The sequence below is a fragment of the Mizuhopecten yessoensis genome, unplaced genomic scaffold, assembly GCF_002113885.1.
Source record: "Mizuhopecten yessoensis strain PY_sf001 unplaced genomic scaffold, ASM211388v2 scaffold917, whole genome shotgun sequence".
Lineage (NCBI taxonomy): Eukaryota > Metazoa > Mollusca > Bivalvia > Pectinida > Pectinidae > Mizuhopecten > Mizuhopecten yessoensis.
In genome coordinates, this window is record NW_018403786.1 from 982140 (window position 1) to 1008405 (window position 26266).

The 26266-nt window shown below is 35.4% G+C and overlaps 1 protein-coding gene across 1 annotated transcript; it reads right to left on the reverse strand.

Annotated features, from left to right (window-relative positions):
- LOC110454763 (helicase ARIP4-like) lies at positions 1-26189 on the reverse strand. Its single transcript, XM_021504458.1, has 21 exons — positions 25990-26189; positions 23591-24407; positions 23010-23203; positions 21996-22085; positions 20386-20624; positions 19525-19861; positions 18559-18726; positions 18088-18202; positions 17644-17871; positions 17008-17191; positions 16089-16271; positions 15049-15167; positions 14063-14166; positions 13540-13636; positions 12667-12872; positions 11796-11869; positions 11420-11521; positions 10455-10645; positions 9853-9986; positions 7984-8241; positions 1-7328 (listed from the first exon to the last, which is right to left on the reverse strand). Exons 2-21 carry the CDS (start codon positions 24280-24282, stop codon positions 5467-5469), a joined length of 5577 nt encoding a protein of 1858 aa, XP_021360133.1. The 5' UTR covers positions 24283-24407; positions 25990-26189; the 3' UTR covers positions 1-5466.
- Positions 26190-26266: the final 77 nt, after the last annotated feature.

Genomic DNA, 26266 nt, shown 5'->3' on the forward strand with positions numbered 1-26266 from the left:
AGAGTTAATCTATAAATTTATTTTGATGAAATGAAGAGGACAACATACACACTAGCATGATGATTTTATAATGGAAAACGTTTCAAGTTCAAGAAGTGTAAAAGCGCTTCACTCAGGCCCACAGCTGGGCATGAGGTATTGGCCCTCGCACAGTAAAGCTTGACTGACAAATGTACAGGAGACATAGAGAGTTATGACAAGCCCCCTAATCTATAGGGTGTAAACATTGTCTTACATATCAACATATATAACATATATATATATATATTATTCCAAATTTCCGATTTTGAAAATCAAATACTTCAGAACATCTTTGAATTTCACTTAACTTGCTCTTATCTTGAATGAAAAACCATAGCATCCAGATACAAGTAAGTAAGGTGGAGGGGATATGTGATCACATGAATCTAATTTATAAAAATACACTCAACCATATTGTATCCGTCAGTGACTGCCTTAGTTATAATGAAGATGGTAGACATTACTACCCCGGAAACCTTTTATAAGAAAACTAAAAAAGTTTGAATGTTTTATCATGAACCTTACTCCTGCAATTATATAACAAATTGTATCAACTCAGTAGCTCAATAAGGTATGTGTTATTTACTTTGACGTTTAAACTCTGTATACATTTATTACAACAGTATCAACATACCATACATAGCAACAATGAAGTGAAGAGAGAAATCAAGGTTTAAATATTCTATTCTTAATAAGATAGCTTGTATTATCAACCTAAATCCTTCTTCAATACTAGCGGTGTTATGCTCATTTTCACTCTCTGCACTCCCTGAATATATGTTAAAGCAAAATTGATGGCACGCTGCTAGCTATTTGATTGGTCTCCGGTAAAAAAACAACCTGACCAATCGCTAAGCTGATACCTGCATTTATCCTTTGAAGATTACCGAGGCTTGACACCTGTATTCAAAGCCAGTCATTTTTACTGTTACGTGACCGACAGATTCTTTTGATGTACATTAAAGGAACAAACTAGTCTTATAGTCTCATCAACATGGTTGTCACACTGAGGCTTCGATTTTGCTTTGACATATTCCAGGGGTGCAGTGAGAGAATGTGAGCCTAACCCCTGGAGTATCAAGGATGAATCCTGGAGTATCTAGGATGAATCCTGGAGTATCGAGGATGAATCCTGGAGTATCTAGGATGAATCCTGGAGTATCTAGGATGACCTGAACCAGGACACAGAAATTGAGTTAACTAAACAGCAGTTTTATGTTTGAGTTTGCCACATCAATTTGTTGCATATTTTCATCATTTTCTTTACATATTTGATTTTACACATAACAGTAAACAGTTCTTTTGAACACCAGACTTATAATGCTTACAGGGTCATCAACAAATATCAAAACGGGGAATAGTGCAGGGACTTCCAATGTACCATCCATAGGTTGTGTGATGACCACAAACCTCGGTGATGCTTTATATACACTATTCAATACATACACATCAAAAAAAAAATCAATATAAAAAACAATTATGCCTATTATAATATTGCTTTTCAAATAGAGTGTGTTTGACCTAAATTTTTCTTTTTCGTTACAAATGATGATACAAATGTTCATATATAATCATTTCACAATGAGTGATTTCATTTTATCAATAAAACAACTACTGCAAATATCTCATCTTCCTTACAATGATATCTAGGATGACAATAATAACCAAATGCAATACACCAAAAAATACTGAGCCTTCTTGAATTTGTTTCGAGGGTAACAATATTAAGTTAGGGACACATAAAACCAATGTAGTTTTGCTGTACCATATGTTATATGGTTTACAACAGGTTTTGTGAAGTTAAAGCACAACTGTATTTGATAATACTGCATTTTACATTTGACAACCCCTGGTTTATTAGTCCTTAGAAACAGGTCAAGGGACCGCAGTGTTCAGAAATAAGTCCACCCAGTGCTAAGAACCAAGCCCTCCCCCCTAGAGACCCAAGTATTGAGAAACAATTCCAAGGATCCAAAAATAAGAAGCAAGTCTAGGGCCCCAAGAGTTATGAGACAAGACCAAACTTCTGTGCTATTAGAAGCATGCCTAGTAGTCTATTACACTTCAAAACAGTTTAAGCTGAAACAAATCACCCTATTGCTTTAATTTGATCATGTATGCATGGTTTGTGTGTTGTAATTGTTGTTTGCATGTATTTTAAAGTAATAAAGAATGAATGATGGAAAAACAAAGCCAGGGGTCTAGTCTTTGGGAACAATCCTATGAAAGTAAGTTTTTATAACCAAGCCCAGCTAGGTGCTCAAATCAGGGTAGCACTGGCACTGGGCTTACCCAGGTTAATATGACAAACATTGACCTTATGTATCATCTAAGTGAGCTTAAGGAGATATGCTACCTTATTATGACATTAGACATTAACTGTTCCAAGAGAGTTCCAAACGTGTGTGATATTTTTGAATGGGAAATTAATAGTTATCTGCAAAGCTAGCACTTGTGCTAATCTAAATTACTAAACAGTTAAAGAAGTTAACTCTTCAATACAAATCAGTCATAGTGGAAGATACAAATAATGTACATTAATGACAGTACACTAATCATCAGTGATCGTATTGCGTACTAGGCATGGTAACAGGACCAACAACTTATGATGTGATAGAAAATTACAGCATTGTGTAAAATATGACCATCATATTATTCTTAAGATTCAAATGTACCTGGTACTTGATTGAAAGCTGGCTTTAGTGTCTTCATCTTGTATCTCTACTCTTAGATAAGTAGACCACTTTACTCAGAAGGAGAAAATGGAAAATTTATTGATGTTTGTATATGTTTGTATTTCTTTTCATCAAATTGTATTCAATCCCTACCTAATGACACTATTTCTTCTCCCTTGTTTAACACCTCACAATATATGTTATCTCAAAAAGGTAGTGTTCAGTTTATATTATTTGAAGTTAAATTCAATATTGGCTTGATGTAAGTTCTGCCCATCAAGTACACATAATGTAGCAAAAAGTTACTATCATCAGTCAAGTCATTAAACCTGTCGCTCTTTTTATACACATTTTGGGAAGTAATTTGGCATATTATCTTATAATTGCTGTTTTTTGGGGGGGAAATGCTGAATATAACACATGCATGCATGTAACATGTAGTTTCTAAATGAAGCCGATTACCAGATACCTTCCTCACTGGTGAAAGTAACTTTCTGCACAAATTAAAATAAAGTCTAGTACAATGTACTGAATGTAAAATCAGTCCATAGATATTAAATAACTACTGTTGATCTTTCTTTATGGTAACTATCATTATATAATATCACAACCTTGTATTTTTAGATAAAAATAGTTCATTACAACTGTATCATAAAGCTGATTTAAAGGTGAATGATCAGTGTGCTATTAATAGATTTAGTTTCATTTTGATTGATTTCTAGGTCTGTGTTCAAATAAAACAGATTAGAATCCTATGTTTTCTATTAATATATTATTTTCTTGTCTTTCATGGGGAAAACTTAAAATGGTCACCAGATCGAAAAAAAGGTCTGCTTTGAGTGACAGCCATATGTTTATGATCTTATATTATTGACAGCTAAAACACAAAACACATTTTATAAACATCATGTGCAAGCTAGTGTAAGATAAGAAAACATACAACTCATCTTGTGTGCACCAAGCAACTATAGCCCAGACATCATTTTTTCAAAGTCTGCTATTATTTTCCAAGTTTTGATGTCAGATATTTTGCTTTCCGCTCAACAAATCTGTTTCTACTCTGTTTAAATTTCATCTATACATAAAAACATTTTTAAACAGATTTCAATGGTTGACATATCAAAACCTGCTATTTTATTTAAAATCACTATCAAAATGACCCGAATATAACTTTTGATGCAAGTGAAAATTAACAGAAAGTTTCCCAATTTTATACCTAATGTAAAACGACGGGACGGACGGAGGAACAGAAAGAAACAAAGACAGAAGATTCAGCACACATTTACAAACATTTATCATTTAAAAATGTCAGATTCATTGCCTTAAAATGACAAAATATTCTCTACCTAAATGATCACAATAGTGACGATGAATAATAATTTACACTTTACGCACAAAGAAATGGTGATTAAAATATAAATTGTACAAATACTAAGTGTACACAACGTTTTCATAGATAAATATTCAAGTGAGACTAACAACATCATACAAGCATGTGCAAGGAACCCTGTTGTGTATAGTATTTCAACTTATTACTTCGTAACATTTTTCATTGGAAGTAGATTATGAATATTTATGATATAGAACATGAAATAAAAACGTAATCACAAGATATGATTAATGTTTTTAATACAATGCAGTTGTGCCTTAATGAATCAGAATATCTTTTATAACTTACAAAATCAAATACTTCACAAGTTTTTCTATCTCAGATTATAGTATTCCTTTTAACACAACAAAGAGTAAAATTGTCGTAATAAGTAAAAAAATGGTCTAAGTAGCCTAATAAATATACATTGTCAAATTACTGATGATTTTCATCAATATTCAATATATCTTTGTGAATATTCACAACATTTCATTATCCACTGACATGAGAGGGGTGAATGTGTGAAGCACATGATGAATGATGTTAATTGGGAGTCTTTCATCAACCTCTAAATCTACATCAGAAATGTAACTCAATGAAGATACAAAACAACATGATCATGGATTCGACTTCCAATTGTATTGGAATGATAGTATTGTCATTTCACTTCAATATATAGTTATTTTTTAATTCCAATTCAATTCTAATTCTGTAAATAAACACAACAAACAAGCACTGAGGTATGTTTGTCCGAGTTGTCACAGTGCGACAGCCTTCGCGGGACTGATCTAGAGACTAAGAGCCAACTCTCTAGAAGTATTCTTCAGCATACAGCCATATACCAGTTCATATGATTTGCACTTTTCCAATAAAATTTCACACACATGTTGATATGACACCACTCACGAGAAAACGTCGATCCATTAAAAATATTCTGATTTCACATATTGAAGTTATTGACTTCCTCATAACTTCTCGGAGTAGATACAGTGTGAGAGGTTTACATCTACTTCACTGTCATTACACCGGGCCTTGGTGTTCAAAGCAGGATACTGATTAATCAACTGTATAGAAGAAGAATTGTGAATAAAGTTCTTCTATTCCCATTTCAAAGTATTTTATATACTTCACTAAAGACTTAATTATTTTAGAACTATAAATAGTTGCCCCAGTTTCCATATTTTCCTGATGTCCTCAGAGACATGATGACTCAACTTAACGTCACAAGAATTAGTAGTCACAAGTGTTTTGGTAAGATTAACCCAGCACTCCAGTTTGAATTAACAACGGAAAATGACCAGCACTAAATTCTGATTAGTCTTAATAAGTAGGAACAGTGATTAGTGAGATCATGCTTTAAACATACCGGGCCCAGGTAGTGTGAAAAGACTTGAGACCCCCTCAACACTGAGGGGTGTTACCACTCTGGTCAATATTTGAGCTATGGTCCCAGCTACCCGTTTGATTGTTAGCTGCCACGTTCATGTTCCCACTGGGGTTATAACTAGGCATGTTGTAGTTTCCCCCCATCTGGCCGTAGTCATACTGGCCCTGCATGTGCATATAGGGAGAAGGTGCAGGCATGCCGTTCTGCATGAGGTACGGTGATGGCATAGGGAATGGGTACGGGGAGAATGGAAACCCCTGCATCATGTTGGATGACATCATGGAGGAGGAGGAGGATGGCTGCTGTTGCATTGTGGAGCCAAAGTTTGATTTATCAATGCCAGACATGTCCGAACTTTGACCCGATCCCATTGATGCAGATGAAGAAGACGGCATGTTGAAATATTGCTGATTTTGTTGCTGAGACTGAGAGGACATGCCACTGTCATTTGACATGGGATTAGCGTGAGGCATGAGCATCTGGTTGTTCATATAGGGATTCATACCCATACCCATCCCCTGCGACATATTCCCCTGGCCCATATTGTAGGGCGAGTAGGGCATCTGTGGGGGTAAGTAAAAGTTTGACATGGGGTTTTGAGGGGTCCGTGTCTGTTGCTGTGGCATGCCCGACAGATTTGGCGCAATTTTTGCAAGCTTAGACTGTTTGTGTGAAACTGTTCTATTGTTGCTGTCGCCACCCAGGTCTCCCAGGTGCTGACTATGATCTTGTTGATTCTGTTGTGAAGGACCCTGATGTTGATTTTGCTGTTGCTGGTGATGCTGCTGTTGTGACTGATTCTGTTGTTGCACTTGTGGCTGAATCGGTTGAACCTGGGGTTGAATTGGTTGAACTTGTGGTTGGATTTGCTGAACCTGTGGCAAAATTGGTTGTACATGTGGCCGATTATGTTGCACCTGTGGTTGAATCGGATGTACTTGGGCAGGACTTAAAACTCCAGGAGACGACATATTTCCAGAAGACATACTACCTGGAGAAGATGAAGCACTGTTGTCTCCAAATGGGTCAGATAGATCTGGCAAGAAGTTCTTGTCCTTCATTGGTTGCAAAAACTTACTTTTTGTTGGTGGCAAATAGCCCTTATCATGTGAAACTGGCAGAAAGTCCTTTTTCTGTGAGGTAGGCAAAAAGCTGTTTTCCTCTGAGGCGAGTAAATAGCTATTTTCCCGTGAAGATTGTAAAAAGCTTTTTTCAAGTGTACTTGGTAAAAAAACCTTTTCGTTGGAGGTGGGTAAAAAGTCTTTGTCCTGGGAGACTGGCATGTAGCTCTGTTCTTGTGAGGTTGGCAAAAACCCTTTTTCCTGCGAAGGCAAAAAGCTGTCATCTTGTGATGTTGGTAAAAAGCTTTTGCCTCTAGATGCAGATACAAAGTCCATGTCCATGTCGTGAGGTGTCTGCAGGAAGTCATCTTCATGTGAAGATGCTAAGAAACTCTTTTCTTTGGAACTGGCCAAAAAGCTCTTCTCTTGTGAACTTGTTAAAAAGCTCTCATTATGATTCTGGGTTGCAAGAAAGTCTCCCTCCTGTGTTGTTGGTAAAAAGCTACTATCCTGTGTTTTAGACAAGAAGGTCTTGTCTGTCTTGGTGGGCATGGGACCATTGTCAGACATCGTAGACATCAACTCTTTGGTCTGTGTTGTTGGTTTGGAGGCCACAGTGTCGAGCATCTGTTGTTTAAGTAGAGAGTTGACTTGCTGTGACTGAGAGTAGATGGAAGCAAGGATGTTGGTGGGCGTGTCATGTGCAGAAGCCTGTGGAGGGGGGTTGAAAACACTCAGCTGACCATTTCCATTTGCACTTGTGGTGGACACGTGACTGGGGGTGACAATGGTTGCCCTGTTGGATGGTCGTAAGCCTGTCATAGAAGCAGAGACAAAATATTCATGAGACTATTAGACGAAAGTTGAAACTTGACAAAAAACCTGTAATATTTGTGAACATGATTGCTTCTAGCATTACCGTACAAAATTTAGAAGGAATTGATTAAAAAATAAAAAAAGTTCTTGCATTTACTACACAATGCCCATATTTGGCAATAAAAGGGGCATAACTCCACCAAAAATGCATGTAAACTTCTGAAATGTGAACTCATCCGAGCTTTATTGGTATGCAATATGTGTAACAAGTTTGTGTTCAATCAACCCAAGGGAACTCAAGTTATCACACGGAAACCTTGTTTCGGACGATGCAACCCATGCCGCTGATGCCGCTGCTGGCGACAAAGTAATTCCTATATGTCGCCTAGCATTGCAGGTAACAAAAAAAATGAGAAACAAGAACCAAAAAATAAAACTTTCATGATAAAGAGTTTGCCATCATATGATTTGATAGTAATACCAATTTTTTTTTTTTTAAATTCTTGGTATTATTTATTTAAGTAAAATAATACCATTGCAATGCAATTAACACATATTTCATAATTATTTCATCACTGCACAAACTTCTATAAATATTCCTGCCAAGAAAGAAAAGTTCCTTCAAAGTTACTATTATTTTTTAACTTCTGTTACCTGCAGAACTTGGTGAGATGATCGTCGTAGTTATGGCTGAAGAAACTGCAGTAGGTCCCGAGGAACTAACAATGATTTTTGTGGCATTGCTTAATTCTGGCATTTTGGTCCTTACAGAGAATATTTTTCCAGAGCTGGTTCGGATGTAGACTCCCTTTGGCGTCTTAATAATGAATATCTGTTGGCCGGCTGTGATCTTGTTTCCTGACACTCCAGCCCCTGCATCTGAGCTCGTGTTAGATCCAGGTAACATGATATCTAAAAACACAAAAGACTCAAACATGTGACATGTATGTACAAAATATGTAAAAAGTAAGGCACAAAACATAGTGATGATCATTTCTGTTGATATAACACTTGATGGAGAGTTCTTGAGTGTGAAAGTATTATTGTTCTGGTAAAAAAAATATGTTCATTTTGTGTAACAGCAGCATCGATATCCTTGATTCATTCGCACAGTCATAACTCCTCAGCAATCTCAATTGATAACTTGACAGGAACATATTTATTGAATAATTTGACAGGAAAAAATTTATTGGATAACTTGACAGGAACATATTTAATGGATAACTTGACAGGAACATATTTAATGGATAACTTGTCAGGAACATATTTAATGGATCACTTGACAGGAACATTTAAGGGATAACTTGTCAGGAACATAACGGATACCTTGACAATAACAAATTTAATGGATACCTTGAAAGGGATGTTTTTGTTATTCTTTTGGTAAAAAAAATATGTTTATTTTGTGTAACAGCAGCATCGATATCCTTGATTCATTCGCACAGTCATAACTCCTCAGCAATCTCAATGGATAACTTGACAGGAACATATTTATTGGATAATTTGACAGGAACATATTTATTGGATAACTTGACAGGAACATATTTAATGGATAACTTGACAGGAACATATTTAATGGATAATTTGTCAGGAACATATTTAATGGATAACTTGACAGGAACATATTTAATAGATAACTTGACAGGAACATATTTAATGGATACCTTGACAATAACATATTTAATGGATATCTTGAAGGGATATATTTTGAATCAGAGCAAGTTATTAGAAAAAAAAAGATCTTATTTGTAAAAACTTTAACAGAAGTTCATTCTTCCATGGTTTTACATTTTTCATCTATTTAATTGATACTTTCAATGTTAGCCAGTTTGTATGGACTGGGTTAAGTGACACATTTACTGAACTGAAATTTATAGTTCTACAGTGGCCATGAAAACCATGAATGTAAATATGTCAAACTTTGTGGTCTACAAATTTGTAAAACCTGGTTCTATATATAGTAGCCACAAATCATCTACAAAAGACATAAACAATATATATACTGTATGACATGAAATGTTCATGGGTATTTTCTCTCATGGTTTGAAGCCATTTAGATCGTTTCGTGGTTCAAACTTTCGTGAATACCTGTGTAAACGCAGGGGAGGCAAGTATATCAATTGAATTTGTTGTATTTATTTCTGTGGTTCCGTAGCCTCCACAAAAACCACAAATGTTTATACACAACATTTCATGTCATACAGTACTGTGTATGTTTCTGAATAAATCAGTATTTGTCTTGTTATAGATCTGTTTATATATAAATTAACTAGCAACATTTGCATAGTGCAGATTTTACTTTTGTTTTCAAATTTTCATTTGGCTATTTCTCACTAAAAGCAATCACTTACAAAGCCTATACAGTATATCAATACCATAAATTTAATCTCTGACAAGAAATGATGACTTTATGTTGAGACACCTCTCACAGTTAATAAGAGTGATCTGTGGTGTTACCTGTGGTTGTGACGACTTTATGGTGGGTCCCCCCTAACATTAACTAAGAGTGATCTGCGGTGTTACCTGTGGTTGTGACTACTTTATGAACAGATACACCAGCCTTGTTGACTCTATCTTGGCCCAGTCCTTTAGGCCTCATTGGCACCGGGGTGGTGATGATAGGCTTGACACTAGCTATAGGCCGGTTTGGATACACCCTAAAATTTACAAGAAAATGTAACTGTTTTACAATACAATGTATATACATATAAAACATAACATTAAATAGATCTTCCAACGTTTTACCACTGCTTTGAGCAGCTATATGGAGATTAGCTCTAGTGCGTCCATTCCTCCCCCCCCCCCCCCCCCCCCCCAATTCTTACCTGGTGATAGCTGGCCCTGGCTGTGGCCCGCCCCCTGGTCCTTTAGGATAGATTTAGGATAGAAAGCTGTACAATAATTTACCTGGCAATGTTAGCCATTACAATATCTTGTGATTAACCCTACTTTGTGGCCATCCCCACTCCTAATTCTTTACCTGGTGATAGCTGGCCCTGGCGGTGGCCCACCCCCTGGTCCTTTAGGATAGAAAGCTGTACAAAAAAGTTACCTGGCAATGTTAGCCATTACAATATCTTGTGATTAGTCCTATTTTGTGGCCATCCCCACCCCTAATTCTTTACCTGGTGATAGCAGGCCCTTGCTGTGGTGCGCCCCCTGGTCCTTTGGGATAGAAAGCTGTGTAAGATGGACGTGAGTAGCTGATATTTTGACGTTTTTGATTCACATAGTTTTGCTTGGCTATTCTCTTCTCTTTCTTGGATAGACGTAACTCCTTCTTGTCTATCAGCAAAGACTCGTGGCTGAACGGCATCTGGAGTTACAAGGATATCAGTATTATTAATTTCAAACTTGAAAATTCATATCTCACATGTGCCCTTGCTTTGATGAAAATGGAGCTGAACCAAAAGTTTGACCTTAGTCTCATGTAGAGTAATCCAGACAGAAATACCATAGTCCAAACGCATTTTCATGGTTTCTGAGCTTATCCTGGTGGATGGAATGAGAGAAAAATACTCTTTCATGCCCAAGGGTGTTGGATTGGGAAAATCTACCCTCAGGATTTTCAAATTTGGCGAAACCCTAGGCAAAGCCTCAGGTTTTAACCAAATTTGAAAACCCCTCGCATGGAATTTCTTTATCCTACACCCCTGTGCATGAGAGAGTCTTATAATCCAACAATCCAGCTAGTGTTTTGAATGACAGATTGGCTATATTTCTACAAAATGGTTCCAGTAATCAGATCCAGTTACTTTTACTGGGAACAAAGGTAGCTAGATTATGTAATGGGAACAAAGATAACTGGATAATCAACTAGGAACAAATGCAGCTAATAATCTACTGGGAACTTAATGGCCAAATAATCTACTATGAACATAGGTAGTGGGATTATCTAAGGGGAATAATGGTGTATGGATTATCTGGTGGGAACAAAGGTGACTGGATTATCTGGTGGGAACAAAGGTGACTTGATTATCTACTGGAAACAAAGGTGACTTGATTATCTACTGGGAACAAAGGTGATTGGATTTCTGAGGCTTTACTCTATGTTACATGAAATGATACAGTTTATCATACGACTTTTTACCTTTGTAATCCAATGGCTATTTTTCTGCAAAATCTTGATCAAAGTAGGATCATTATATTTTTCTTCACAGTTACTAGTATCTACTGGCGGGAAATCGTTGTCCTGAAAAAGAAAAGGAAGTCATTAAAAACAAACGGAAAATGGTTCAAAAGAACTTCACCATAAAATAACCCAAAAATAGCTAAAAAGTGATGCCATTTTTCTTGCCTTCATATTATTAAGCATCTCAGTTCAGCTTTCATATACAGGTCAATATTAAAACCTATCTCCTCACTATTAAACTGAAAGAAAAAAAGCTGTAATGTAAATACTCGTATACATTTATGTTTCATCTGACAATGACACACTATTCGTTACTTGTTAATAAAATTCTCACCTCGTAATGGAGGAGATTGTCAACATGGCGCCTAGAGAAATGATTTTGAGGGTTCAATTCATCCACAACACGATCTGTAATGAAAACATGCTATCCATCAGCACCAACAAACTTACACATGATTAACATAAAATATCATTTATGCTAGCAGACAACCATTTCCTAATTTGTCCATAACAAACTGCAGGTAAAGCTATTATGTTTCAATCTTTTTACTAAATTATCATTACCAAGAGCTTAACCATTAGAGAAGGGTAAGCAGAGATAAATTTACATCGAGAGAACTGAAATCAGACACATGTATACGTAATAGCTTGCCTACAAAACAAACATATCTGAGGTGATAAACATCTTTTACAAACCTTTTAGAGATCAGTTTCAAATTATTCTTGGTGTATGTATGTATCATACAGTCTTTACTTTTGAGGATAATCAGTTTTGTAATAATTTTTTATGACAAGGCTGAACTACTTGGTATTAAAATCACATTACTTTACTTCTACCATATATAAATATAGAAAACAGTATTTCTGATTGGATTAGATAAATTGAACAACATCAAAATATCACATCAAGTTCCCCAATAACATTATTGAAGTACACAATCACATTTCCCCCATAAGAACAAGTCATGTAACATTTGGTGTCCTTCTTTAAATCAATATTTTTTTTTATATTCTGATACATTGATTTACTTATTTTACCATTGTTTCCGAGAAACATAAACTTAGAATTCCCTTTCATCAATCATGTGGCTACAAATTGATCTTGGGGAAACAAATATTCATGTTTCCCCGATACAAAAATAAATTCAACATGCATCTCTATAATTTGCATGAAATAAGCTTGATTTAATTCCAGAAGGGCTTACCAGACATGCCCTGTTTGTTGATCTGGCGGTCGTAGATCTTCTTCTCCATTGTATTGTCAGTGACAAATCGGTAGATGAAGCTGGGTCTGGTCTGGCCAAACCTGTACACACGACAGACTGCCTGGCAGTCATGGCACGGATTCCAGGAGGCATCCATTACTACCACACGGTTAGCCCCTACCAAGTTCACTCCCAAGGATCCAGCCCTGCCAAAAGGAAATTAAATTTATAGACAGGATGATTTGGTCATAACAAGAAACTTAGTTCATATTGTCTAGAGCTCAATCTGAAATGATCATTCTCTGGTATTTTCCCTCTTTCTCCAACAACCACTGTAGATTTCCTCACTCATGACTCGTTAGATAAACCTGCTAGGAGCTGGTCAACATTTTTGGTTACCCACTACTAGTGGGTAACAACCTGGACGTTATGTCATTAGCCAATCTTTTAATTATGACATTGCATAAATGCTTTTAAGACATCATATTCCACTGTGACGTCATGCTTCATGGCAATTGTTTCCTCCATCCGAAACAGAAAATGAATTTTCCAAGGGAAGCACGTGGTTATCCAGCTAAAATATGAATGTTATGGGAGAAAAAGGTCCTCAAACTTGTGATGGTTCGTTATCATGTTTATCTAACTCTCACTAATTAATTTTCAAATTGTAAAAGACGCTCTTTATACTTAATGAAAAATTTAACTTTAAATACTTGAATTAGATAAACATGACAACTAACCATCACTGGTTTGGGAACCTCTGTATTCTCAACCTAGCTCTCCAAGAGTGATACTTACATCAACAAGTGGTAATGACAAGCATCAACATGGTTAAATGTATTCTACAATTAATGATTTCTACAGTGAACACACCTTGTAGACAGAAGAAACAACCAGGCTTGACTGTCTGGTTTGTTGAATGCATTGATCATTCTCTCTCTTTCTGTTGCACCAGTGCTGCCATCAAGTCCTATAATATTTAAAAAAAAAATATCTTCATTATCAACGACAACCATGTCAGTCACTTAATTTTTACACAAAAATTATCTCACTTGTTTAATCATGAGGAGAACTGTTAATACATCTAATGAAATCTGACACATTACAAAAATGGATACGTATCTGTCATTATTCCATTATTCCTTCTATAAATTAAAATCCAGACGAAACGTTTTTGCCCAATCACAATACAAACAAATCTGTTCATCATAAAAACTCCAATCTTGATTATTTGTCAACTTTCTCATAAACGAAATATATAAAAATAGGACCGTTCAAGGTTAGTTTGAGCACAATAAAAAAATAACAAATTCTCTTACATCATAAAAACTCAACTCTTGATTAATTATCAACTTTCTTATGAAGTATATAAAAATAAGACGGGTTCCTCTCTTACTGTAGTAAGACTTGTTCTTGACCCAGTTACAATCCGCATCTGGTCTTGGAACCTTGTGTTTGGACAGGAATTCTTCTATGAGGTTTAAAGTGAATAAACTTTGACTGGAAATATAAATAGAATTCTTTTTTTTTGTAATCATGTACATACAAGACTTGGTTATTTCAAAATCCCTGTTAACATTATGAAGAAACACAATAAGTTATCAAATCAAGAAACTCAATGCACTTTTTTATACTGCATTACGGATTATGTTTTTAGCCAAATCACACTATCGCCCTTTGCCAGTAAAATCAATATTCGCCAAGTTTACATTTCGCCCTTTACATTTAATTGCTATGTAGATTATGCTGTTTACTAAAGTTTGCTGTGATGATAAACTTGCCCTCTGACATTACAGAGGATGAAAATACAGTACATTTTGCTTACAATATTTCCACAATCAATGTTACTTGATGAGAAATTAAACAAGATTTTTCTCTGAACACATATTAGGACTGAATACTTTTGTGCTGGCTAACATTCCTTTTTATTGTACTGAATTTGTTTTTGTCTTCATTATCATCCAATATGATATCTGCTTTTCATCTATATCATCTTTAAGGTAAAGGCAGCAGTTACTTTAATACAGTTCATCAACATTCTTTTGAACAGTTAAAATCATCCTTTACACAAGTACATGTGCTTGGTTCCTCTGAACCAGTAGAAATCATCAGCTTTACCTAAATACCACGAATTGACAAATACAAAGACTCAATCCCTCAGAACTAGTAAAACCATACCAGTAAGTTTTACTTAAATACAAGGATTTGGTCCCTCTGACCCAGTGAAAATCATAAGTTACCTAAATCTAATGACAGGATTGCTGTGAACATAATTATCGGTACATAAACACAATTACTTTTTTTCCCAGAACCAGTGCACTTTAGTTTTACTAAATTATTCCAATATTATCCTTCAGAAACAGTAAACATGACTGGTTTTACCTAAATACAAGTATTTTTTCCCCTGCAGCAACAGCTTCGTCCAAAATGGTGAAGAGCAGCACCATCTTGCCTCCATTCTCCAGTAGACCTGGTATATGATTCTCCATTAGAGACTCAGCCTGAAGTTACAAAAACACAGTTTAATTTTGGATCGCGATAAACGAAAGTTGCCCAAGACAACCTTTGGTAGCAAAGGGCCTTAACTCATGGTAGGGCTTAAAACCGACCTCGGGACATAACACTCCACCTTCCAATTATAGCAAGGTGGGTGAAGATAAGTGATATAGGTTTGATCAAAATTGTTTTGAAGCCAAGCCAGCCAGCAATCTGACCAGGCCAGGCCAGGCCAGGCCAGGCCAGGCCAGCCAGCAATATAAAAAGGGGCGGAAGATCCATATGATGGATAAAATATTTTAAATGTTTTCTAGAAACCAAGCTGGTCTTTAGGAGTAGTAGACTGGACTAAAGTCGTAATTCTTTAAGACCAGTACTTGGAATATCAATAGAAACAAACATGGAAGGGACATCAAGAAAATGTATTATCTGACATATTACTGTAAATTGCTTTATTTCTGAGAAAGATCAATTTTTGCATTACTTCATGGGGAGACTCACTGAATTATTTATTCCTTCTGTGAATTCATATCATGAATGAATTATACTGATATTGAAACAGCATCCCCTCAATTACGAAATTCAAATATTTGCATATATAGGCATAGCTCTCAAAATAAAGCACACATGGAAATATGTGTTAAGTGATTTATAGTTTGCAACTACAGATTGAGACACTTGTACAATATTGATCTCTGGAAAATCCATTCAGAAGGGTTAACACACTGCAGGATCACGACAGCTGGTCAGCAGAGACAGAAGTGACAGGACTTCACAGTAATTTTGATATTGCTATCTCTCTACACATACACAGCTGATATTTGATCCTATAGTGAATACTGAATGCCCCCTCCCCTATAAACAAGTGAAATTGATATACACCCCAGGTGTTAGTTGTAATCAGTAAGTTAAGTGTGTATACCCACCCAATCATAGCAGACTACGTCCTCTTTCTTATCACTTCCTTGTTTCTCCACAGGCTTCTTGGATTTCTGCGAGCCTTTCTTGGCTCTACCTTCATTACCAGGGTCAATATCAAGGTCGTCGTCAACTCCTGCAACTTTCCTCTGAACCAACAGCTTGTGCAAGACATCTGGGTGATTCCAGATCTAAAGAAAGTACATTTGTAAGTGTTAAAGTACATATTCAGCCTACAGTACAACATGACCATATTATTATTCTCCAAAAACAAAACAATAATTGTGTGTGATTTTTCTTGAAGAAGTTCCTGGTATTCAGCTGCTCTAATTTTTTCTTACATCATATGTAAATAAACATTGAATTTGATGAAGACAAATCATATTTTAACAAAGGGCTGATCTAAGGTACTATATATCTGTAGGTTCTACTTTGATGTTCAGGCACAGATTGCCCTCAACACAACATAAAACGACGTTGGTGGTACACAACTGCACATGGCGCCATGTTGGAAGTGATACTTATGAGAAATGTTTTGTGAAATATTTTCTCCCATTCACAAGTATTTGGTCACATATATTTATTATATAGACAAAGTGTAATTCCTAATTTTACCATTCAGATGAGCCACAAAACTGGAAATTTCTTGACTTTTTGTCAATTAAGAATTTCTTTACACATACATATGTCTCCAGTAGATAACAGATATCGTATCTAAAGATATATATGAAGTGCTAATTTATTACTCCTGTAATGAATTCTTCCAAAATCTTGATTTATTTTTGCCTCCTGATTTTTTACATTAGCTGAGGCAGACAATTTTGATGGACTTTAAGCCCAAAAATTGCAAGGACAGATTTCAACGATAAAAAAAAATACTGAATGGGAAATTATATTAAAAAAAAGGGACCATAGGGTTGTACTAACCTTGCAGCATGTGGCAAATGCTCGCAGAGGGTTGTGATTGGACCAGGCACTGGCTGCGGTGAAGTTCTCAACCACAGACTCCAGAAAAGTTTTATACAATGCCTTCTGTATGGGCGACATCCGTATGAATAACACAAACTCCTGTTTCGGTGGCAAAGCCATTTGCAATACTGTGTGTCCACGCCTACAGCCATAACAGATTAACATGTAAAGGACATACAAAAACAAAATAGATATTACATCTTTCTAATGTTAAGTTTCCTTTTGTTCATGGCTTATTCTAAACGTTATTTTGTACATAAATAATCAGACAGGTTCTGCCTGCAGCATTATCACATTACCTCCAATTTGGGGCAAAATAGGGATGATGGAAATTGACCCTTTTACCCGGCCTGCAGACCATTATGGACTCCTCCTGACCAATGCACAGTAGAGTCCATTTAAGTTACACAGGGATGATGGAAATTAAGTATGATAATCAAATTATATGTGGGGAGACTTTCATCCCTTAACAGGAGAAACAGAAGATTGTTGTTTTGTTGCTCGAAACCTGGAGAATTCTAGGCTAATTGCACCACATTTATGATAAACTCTGTCCCATACACTACCAGGATTTGATACCTCAATGGACCATACCTTTGGACAAAGCCCTCAAGCAGACTATGTAACACATGAGCTCTGTGCCTCATGGTCTTTATGTCTTCCTCTGTACTATCCATACACTGCCCGTTCATCACCGGCCGCTCAAACATGTTGGAGAACTCTGTCTTGGTACCCAGGTAGTTTGGCCGCACATAGTCCACCATACACCAGTACTCCATCAGGTTGTTCTGTAGTGGGTAGCCAGTAAGCACCACTCGGCGTCTGTCAATCAGCCCACAATTTATTTACAAAGGAATCAACTTTTAGCCAAATTGACCCAAGATAATGTCTCAAAGGAGGGGATTTGTAAACAAACATCATTTACAAGTTTATTCAAAATATTGTCAGATTTTCATAATAAATTGCAGACTCTGGTTTCAAGAATTTTAATTTAATATTAGAGGATAAATAAAACACCAATGAAGTGAAATAGCCAACCTTGTTCGTATATTTTTTAAAGCCATTGAGATTCCAGCGTGACTGTTTTTTATCCTGTGCCCCTCATCGCACACCACGACGTCCGGACCAGGACTGACTAAAGCTTCATACATACCTACAAAGCAAAGTTCATGTAGAGTACAAATAATATATAAATCGTACCGATTCATTTACAGCTTGAAGATGGGGTTTGTGAACTACCCATGTAAAGTGTACTGTTATTCATTGTAAGTGTACACTAGGAAAATTTGAAGTCTACACTCCAGTTCTTGTTACATGTATCCTCGAGGTGCTGCAAGTGTACACTAAATGTAGACGATGGGGGTTGTAAGTGCATGCTATACATTTTACTATTTAACTTCCTGTACCATCTCAAACATGAATATGGTAAAACAAACATGCTGTTGTAAAACCATAAACGCTCGTTATAAAATTAACCTTTATTAGTGGGAGTTACCCTACATGACTTACTGAGTAGGTGGGTTTTGTTTCGGTCCTCTTCTTCTAAATCAATTACAACAGGAGAGGATGGCTTCCTGCCAGGTTTCTTGAGATTGCCCATGTAACCACGGCGACTAGACAGCAGACGGTACATCTCGTACCCCATCACTAGAACTCCTCCACTTTTATGCCATTCAGCTGAAATAAAAGATATTTCAGTGTTAAAAATTGAGTGCTGTTGTTTAAGTACTGTAAACTGGATATTTTTGTGCATTTATTTAAAGATTAAATAATTATAAATCAAAATATTTAACAAAATACACATGTTACCTGTACATTACACATATATACACACACACATACATATTATAACATATCCTCTGCCAGTCCAGTTTAGAAAATTGATTAAAATTTCAAGATCTATCATCAATTTCCGCCAATCAATGATTGATTTCTTTTACTTGTATCTGTTGTAAATGTGTTTTCAAGTTATATTTATATTAATTATTATGTCACATATTGAACTCATGTAAAAATACCATGTGGTTGCTTGTTACTTGATTTCTCTCAGTACCTGCCAGTTTTTGGTTGCTGGTATGTATTATTCAAGAAAAAGTATACATCTTATAACTCACCTGAACATTTGCATCTCCACTCGCTCGTGACCTAATTCATTCAGATGCTTGTATTTTACATACATGTATGATACAAGCAGCAAACTGAAAATGTCCATTTTCTTGGTGCCTATGAGGCAGGCTAATTACAACATCAAAGGCTCAAATACTTGTTTTAATCTAATAGATTTTGTTTTTAATAAATCCTTTTTAGAACACTTGATTCTAGATGCAATAAAACTTAAAATTCTCTTCACGCTAACTCATTCACCCCTGAAATTTCATAATGACCTATTCCAACCTTTGAATTTGAAGAGTTCAAATGTGTCTTGAGGGGCGAATGAGTTAACAGCCCAAATGTGCGTTTTGTAGCTATACATACCAATAACCTTCGCCCGAGTTGCTGTCGTTTTGTAGCTGTCATTCAGCAGATAGATTTCAAAGGCTCGAGGTATAAAGTCAGGATTGTCCCCTACGACAGAATGCACTGGCAGCCATATATTGAACTCTGCCACCCAGTTTTGTAGAGTGTTTATCGGCACAATAAGGAGAACACTTTTTAATGTGGTGTGACGTAGGAATATGTCTATACATGATACCATTTGTATTGTCTTTCCCAGTCCCATGCTGTGAGCTAATATACAGCCAAATCCAGCACTGCTTCTACACCGTTCCATCGACTCAATTAAATTGTCATATAAGAATCGAACACCACCAATCTGAAATGGCAAATTTTGAATTGATCAAAATGAAATGTAAAATAAACTTAGTAAAGTCTGAAAATGAAAAAAAAAAAAACACAAAAAAACACCAGATTATATGATATATGATAAATAAAATATCAGAGCCATAAATGTTAAAAAATTCCTGCTTTGCCTAAAACCTTGCTGTATTATCATAGTGTGATTTATCAGTTATGTCCTACCATATAAATAACAAAACATTCAACGTTTACATTTATCAACCATAATCAAAATAAGGCCATTCATTCCTTGACTAGTTAGTGCATTATTATCAGTTCTGTAAAACACAAACATTGATTTCATCAGTATCCTTAGCGTCAAAGAAATAGACTCAATACTTAATCTTTCGTTTCAAATAAATGATAGAAAACAACATTTTCCTCAGTCAAGATTGAACATTTTTTAAATATCACATTTCGACACTGTATGATTTGAAGTACAAGCAGATCTTAATGACTAATCTTGTGATGAAAAGATTTATGTTGAAAACCAAAACTGACTTGATGAGGTTTGATCACTCGCGCTATCTGTGGTGCCAGGTAAATGTCATCATCTTCTGGCGGATGACCGATGTTAACCTGGACACGACCATCAAGGTCGGCAACATTGAGATCATCGTTTATATGGTTGCCTCCATTGTTTGGGTCTTCTGGGTCAACTTCAAAGTCCTCGTCTTTTGTGATCTGGACAGCATCATCATCATCATCATCTTCATCACTACTGATGTCTATGACTTCCACTTTAAACAAGCAAAATGTGAATGTGTTTGTTTCTTATCAGACAAGTGACACAAAGCCATGCCCTGTATAAATATTCTCAATATAATGTGAATTCTGTTGTAGCAGTAATTTGTTTTGAACACATCAGGACATCTATGCAAGACAATACACATACAGTACTACATATGCATAAAATAAACATAAATTACATATTAATGTTTTCTAAGCGGCTGGGTGAATAACATGTATAACATTTATCCCATAATCAGCCTGTTATCCAGAAAATTTGCCCGTGTAATATTTTTACATATGTCATGAGTGTAATATACCCAGGAGAGTTTTTCATTGGCTGTGCCAGTCAGAAATTGATTGTGACATAATAGTATAGACAATGACGTGACGTCATAAATTGTGAATGGCACAACAAAATGACTGTCTCCGTTTGATTAAGCCCTCTACATTTTGGCTTTAAAACCTGTTTAAATGTAAGTTTTCTGAGTTATGTGATATAAATATCTGAAATTTGTTTGTATTTCATATGAGCTTTTATGAAACTCGTCTCGGAGATTTAATTTTTGCCAAGGCTCGCAAAAATAAAAACTCCTAAGACTCGTTTCATAAAATCTCATAAGAAATGAAAACTCATTTAAGATCCTATATTTATAAAAAAAACAACATTGCCAATATCCCCCACAATCAGCTTTTGACTCAATTCATGTTTTAATCATTGTCCCTAACATTTTGCCTTCCCAAGATGTATAAACATTCCAACTTGAATGATCCCAGGTGATATAATAAGGGAGATACACTCCTGACAAGCAGAATGTCACATATTTTTATTTTTAATTAAGATCGAAAGTCAAAATGTAGGTCACAGTGACCTATTTTTGATGATCGCAGGTGAAATGATGTGGGATATATATATATATATATATTCAGATAAGCATTACCTCACATATTTTGTATTTAAAATGAAGGTCATAGCTGGGCCAGTGCATAGGTCACAGAGACTAATTTTTAACTGACACTCTCTCATCTCAAGATATAAATGTACAAGAATTCATGAATTTAGAAAATTTCTTCTAAAGATATCATCTGAAATCCATAAGCCAATCATGATCAGACTGCAGCAGTCTTATTAAAAACATGAACAAGGGATTTGGGGTAGAAATAAATCCAGGCAACTTTCATAGAAATATGCAAATTTCTTCAAAATCGATTTTCTGGAAACATACCTTTAGAAATATAAATGTCCACTGGCAGTCATATGGAACTTTGGGTCCAACTTAAACTCAAACTTCAATTTGAATTGTAATTGTACACAAACCTCTGTGAAAATATTTCAGTTCTCAAAATGAAATGTTTTCAGTGTAAATTACTTTTGAACTTACTCTTTTCCTTTTTCTTGACTTCTTCCTCACTATCTACCAGAATCAGATCATCATCCTTCTCCTGCTTTATTTCTATGGGTGTTTCATCCGCTAGCAACAAAAAATGTACAATGTCATATGAACATACTAGTTCAGAAAGTTATTTAAGTTTTTTAACCGTCAATTTTCTATAACCCCCTTGCCCTTCAATGATTTAAAAACTTAGCAAAGCAATAAGTAATTTATGTGGCTTAAAAGTTTCTGCAGACAAAACAAATAATATTCTCAAAATAGTTTATCTGTATGTACATATATGATAGTTCAAGCATATTTTTCTTGAACCATATTAGATAGAATTTAATTAGATAGTTTATTTATGTGTGGTTAAGTGTCATCACAACAGCTAAGGTCATCATGAAAAAGAAGATAATAAAATATAATTAAGAAGGTAATAAATCATCATATAGTGGTGTTCCGATTAATCGACAAAGTCAAGCATCGGTCAGTTAGGCTAACAAACTGATTAATCAAGTACAAAATCCATGATCGATTTTAGTCGGAATTCTAATGTGTAATTATTGTGGAGTTTTCAGTAGACATTTTTCCCAGCTACTATGTAAAATTGTTGGCATCATCACTGCATGACTTACTTTTAGCTCATGGCTGCTAGTTAGGACTATATATAACAGATTCAGTGTATGAAGAGAGGTATTTCTTATATGATAATTACATGGTATCTCTTTCTAATTTGCCTAAGTGCCTAAGTGCCTAAATGCAACAACAGCATGAAGGATTTCACTATGTATTTCGATAAACTGATTATTAATCGATCATCGGTTGGTTAATGGAAACCAATGATCGATCATAAAACTTCAACCGATCCCCAACACTAAATCATATAGCCTTGAGCTAGTGCAAAAACCATCTTTCAAAAGCTTCAAGAATCATATATATATATATGGATAACTTAAAAAAACAAGGTCTATACTCTGTATACTGTTTATGCTTTGTACCACTACAGGAATTGTCACTTACGCATGCTTTGTAACAAGGATTTGAGCTGCGAGTCCTTTTCCTCAGCATCTGTAGCATCTGACACCTGGGTCGGAACAGAAGGAACTGCCGCTGCTAATGCCTTCTGCTGCTCCAGAAGTCGGCGCTTTCTTTCTATTTCTTCATTTTGTGCTGCTAGTGTAGTAGTTTCAAGTTCATTTTCCTGAATGATTTCCCTGTTAAACAGTTTGTGTACATGTTGGATGATCAAAATGTTTTTCCTATTTCCACAAATTTTCTGGCAAATGTATGGATGTTTATATATAATTACAACATTATAGACAGTAGGAATACAATGTACATGCAAAACAATAGGATGGACAAGAAGTTAGACCTATATAAAAATGAGAATAGCTGGATTATTTTCCTAACAATGACAGGTTATTTTCAAAATTTATTATTTACATGTATCTTTTTATGCTAAAAAAATATCATGATTATTTATTATCACACACAAAAGACTCATTGCTTAATTATTTGATAAACCCTCTAAATTTCCAATACAATATGTAGTGATACATTTTTTCATTCGTTCACAAAGCCAGACAAAATGGGTTCTTTACCTGATGTTTTTTCTCATAAAGCCCTGCTTTTTGGTTTTCCCTTTTTTGGTCTTTTTCTTTGCTGGTCCACCTTCTCCCTTTTCTTTCTTTTTCCGTTTCCTTTTCTTTGGTTTACTACTTTCTGGCTTTTCATTTTCAGGTTTCTTAAATGTCTTGTCGTCATCATTTTGCACATTTTCTACAACTGGACTAGAAGCTGCAACAACATCAGGTGCATTGTCAGCTGGTACACCAAAATCTTTATCGAGATCATTTATGATACCTGAAATGTCATCTGTCAGACTTTCAGAAACAGAATTTTCTGACATAGTATTCATCTTACTATCTTTGTCTACAAGGTCATCAACACTTTCATCACTATTCTCTTCCTCACTATTGTCATCACCATTTTCATTAATCTCATCTTCATCCTCATCCTCATCTTCTTCTTCATCCAAATCATCATACTCCTTCTCTTCATCTTCCTCAAAGTCTTCATTGTCTACTTCATCTAAGTCTTCATCACTTTTGTTTTCCTCTGCCATGCTTTCTTCATCCTCCTCATCAGAAAACATCTGATTAATCAAAGGATTTGTACCAGGGTTATCTAAACCAACTGATAATTTAAAGTCAGGAAAGCCCGGAGTACAACTTGTGGACTCCTCTTCTGTGGGTATAGAGACCCCCTCACCCAGGAATGATTCTAGAGACATGATTTGTGGCACATGTGTTTAATCCTGATGGAGTACTAGTGATCAGTGCACATATTCTATTAAGTTGGGTCTTTCTTTTCATGGATGACACAAAAACTGAAAAATGTCTCCATCAGTGCATATATCTAAAACAAAAATTAAATCATTTATGTTAACAAAACACTGAAGCATGCTGAAGAGTATAAACCGATTGTATCTACTGTACACTAATTAACTTGCTCAAGTAGTAAGTCCAAAAAGATATTATTGTAAAACACATTTAGAAGCAAGGTAATACTGTACTACTTGTCACTTGAACTTGACTGACAAAACTCTTTTATGAAATTTCAGTCAACTTATATATATATATATATTTATCACAATATTTGTCACAGCCATTAATTTCAGACCTTAAAATTTGACCAGTCGTGATGATGATTGTTACATATTGACACAAATTTTGCAAAACAGTTGGCTTAATTAAATCAGATAATTATTATCGTACAGTGTCAGGGTTAGATGCTACCTACTGTACTTGGTAGTCCAAAAGGACTAACTAGATGAATAGATTATATGCTAGTCTGATGCCATCGTAACTAGTCTAAAATTCCCTTACGGTAACATATTACCCACCAAGAAAAATGTAATGGACTTCTGCCATAAAGATATGGTGAAGTTTTCAGAATATATTGCAAATTATTATATAACCTTATGTCCTATCCAAATGAAATTGTAATCACATGCTTTTTTAATAAGTCCAAATAACCAGTTAGTTTTGAATCACAGGTTGACATCGATTTAAGCCAATGGCTTCTTTTAAATGTGTTTCACTACTCCTTACTGAAATCAACTAGTTTTAGACTCAATGACTGTTGTTGTGTCAGACCCTTTTTGTCACAATATTAATCTAAAAAACCTGTTTCTGTAATGTGACCTAAAATAAAGATGGCAGAAATAAGTGTACACACAATTTTGAATTTCTACATTCGCTTGGTATGTCTCCAGCTCTCTGTTAAGAGCAAAAGAGGGATTGTCCCTCAAATGTGGCACAATCTCTCATATACTAGAAGATCATTACCTAGTTAAACAATCAATTGTGGAATGTTGAATATTGGACTGATTTTCGTGATGATATTTGCAGTTTTCTAAGCTCTTGATTAAACTTCAAATCTAGGAAAGCAAGTGGTATACATGTACAATATCAGTACAATAACCTTGTAGCGCTTACATGTGAATTTGGCCTAACGTTACACACTTTAAAAAGTACAGCTAGCTGATCGATCCGACAACAATATAAATACATACTCTATATAATGAATAAGTTAACTCTATATAATGGATAGGTTAAATTATGTGACAAAAACGATGATAGAGTTTCTATTTATACTGTATACCCAATTATTGACATTGTGCCGACATCCAAGTTACCAGTATTTCATTATCTCTTGACGTTTGTTGAATACACATCGACATCAAGAACCAATAAGTGAATATATTTCAGTAACGTCAAATTTGATCATCGTTGACAGAAAGAGAAGTATAGAACAATCCCGTACTCGGATTATATAAAAAGAGATCACTTGTCACAAAGCCAGCTCACAGTAGGAACTTCGGCACACTTATCATGAAAATGTGAACAAAGATCCAATCGAAATTGAACGGGACGACTGAAATGAGTGTAGAAAACCGTGTTGTTAGTACAATACAATCGATTTCCATCTATATTACCTGTGAGTTCAAGTTCAATTTTAGATCCCAGGAATCGGGAAAATCCCACTTTCATCAACTTGCATTGAATGGTACTTCCGGTTGCAGCGCACCAGTCTTGTTTACTCAATCGAATTGACATTATCGAATTTTGACCGATTGGAAACCATAATTATAATTGTTTAAGAACTGTTAGTTATAAAACTGTTGTGTGTGGGCATTTTTTTTATCTATGTTTGTGTATGGTATTAATTCATTATTCATGATATTTGTTCCCTGTCGGCCTCTCGCCGAATTT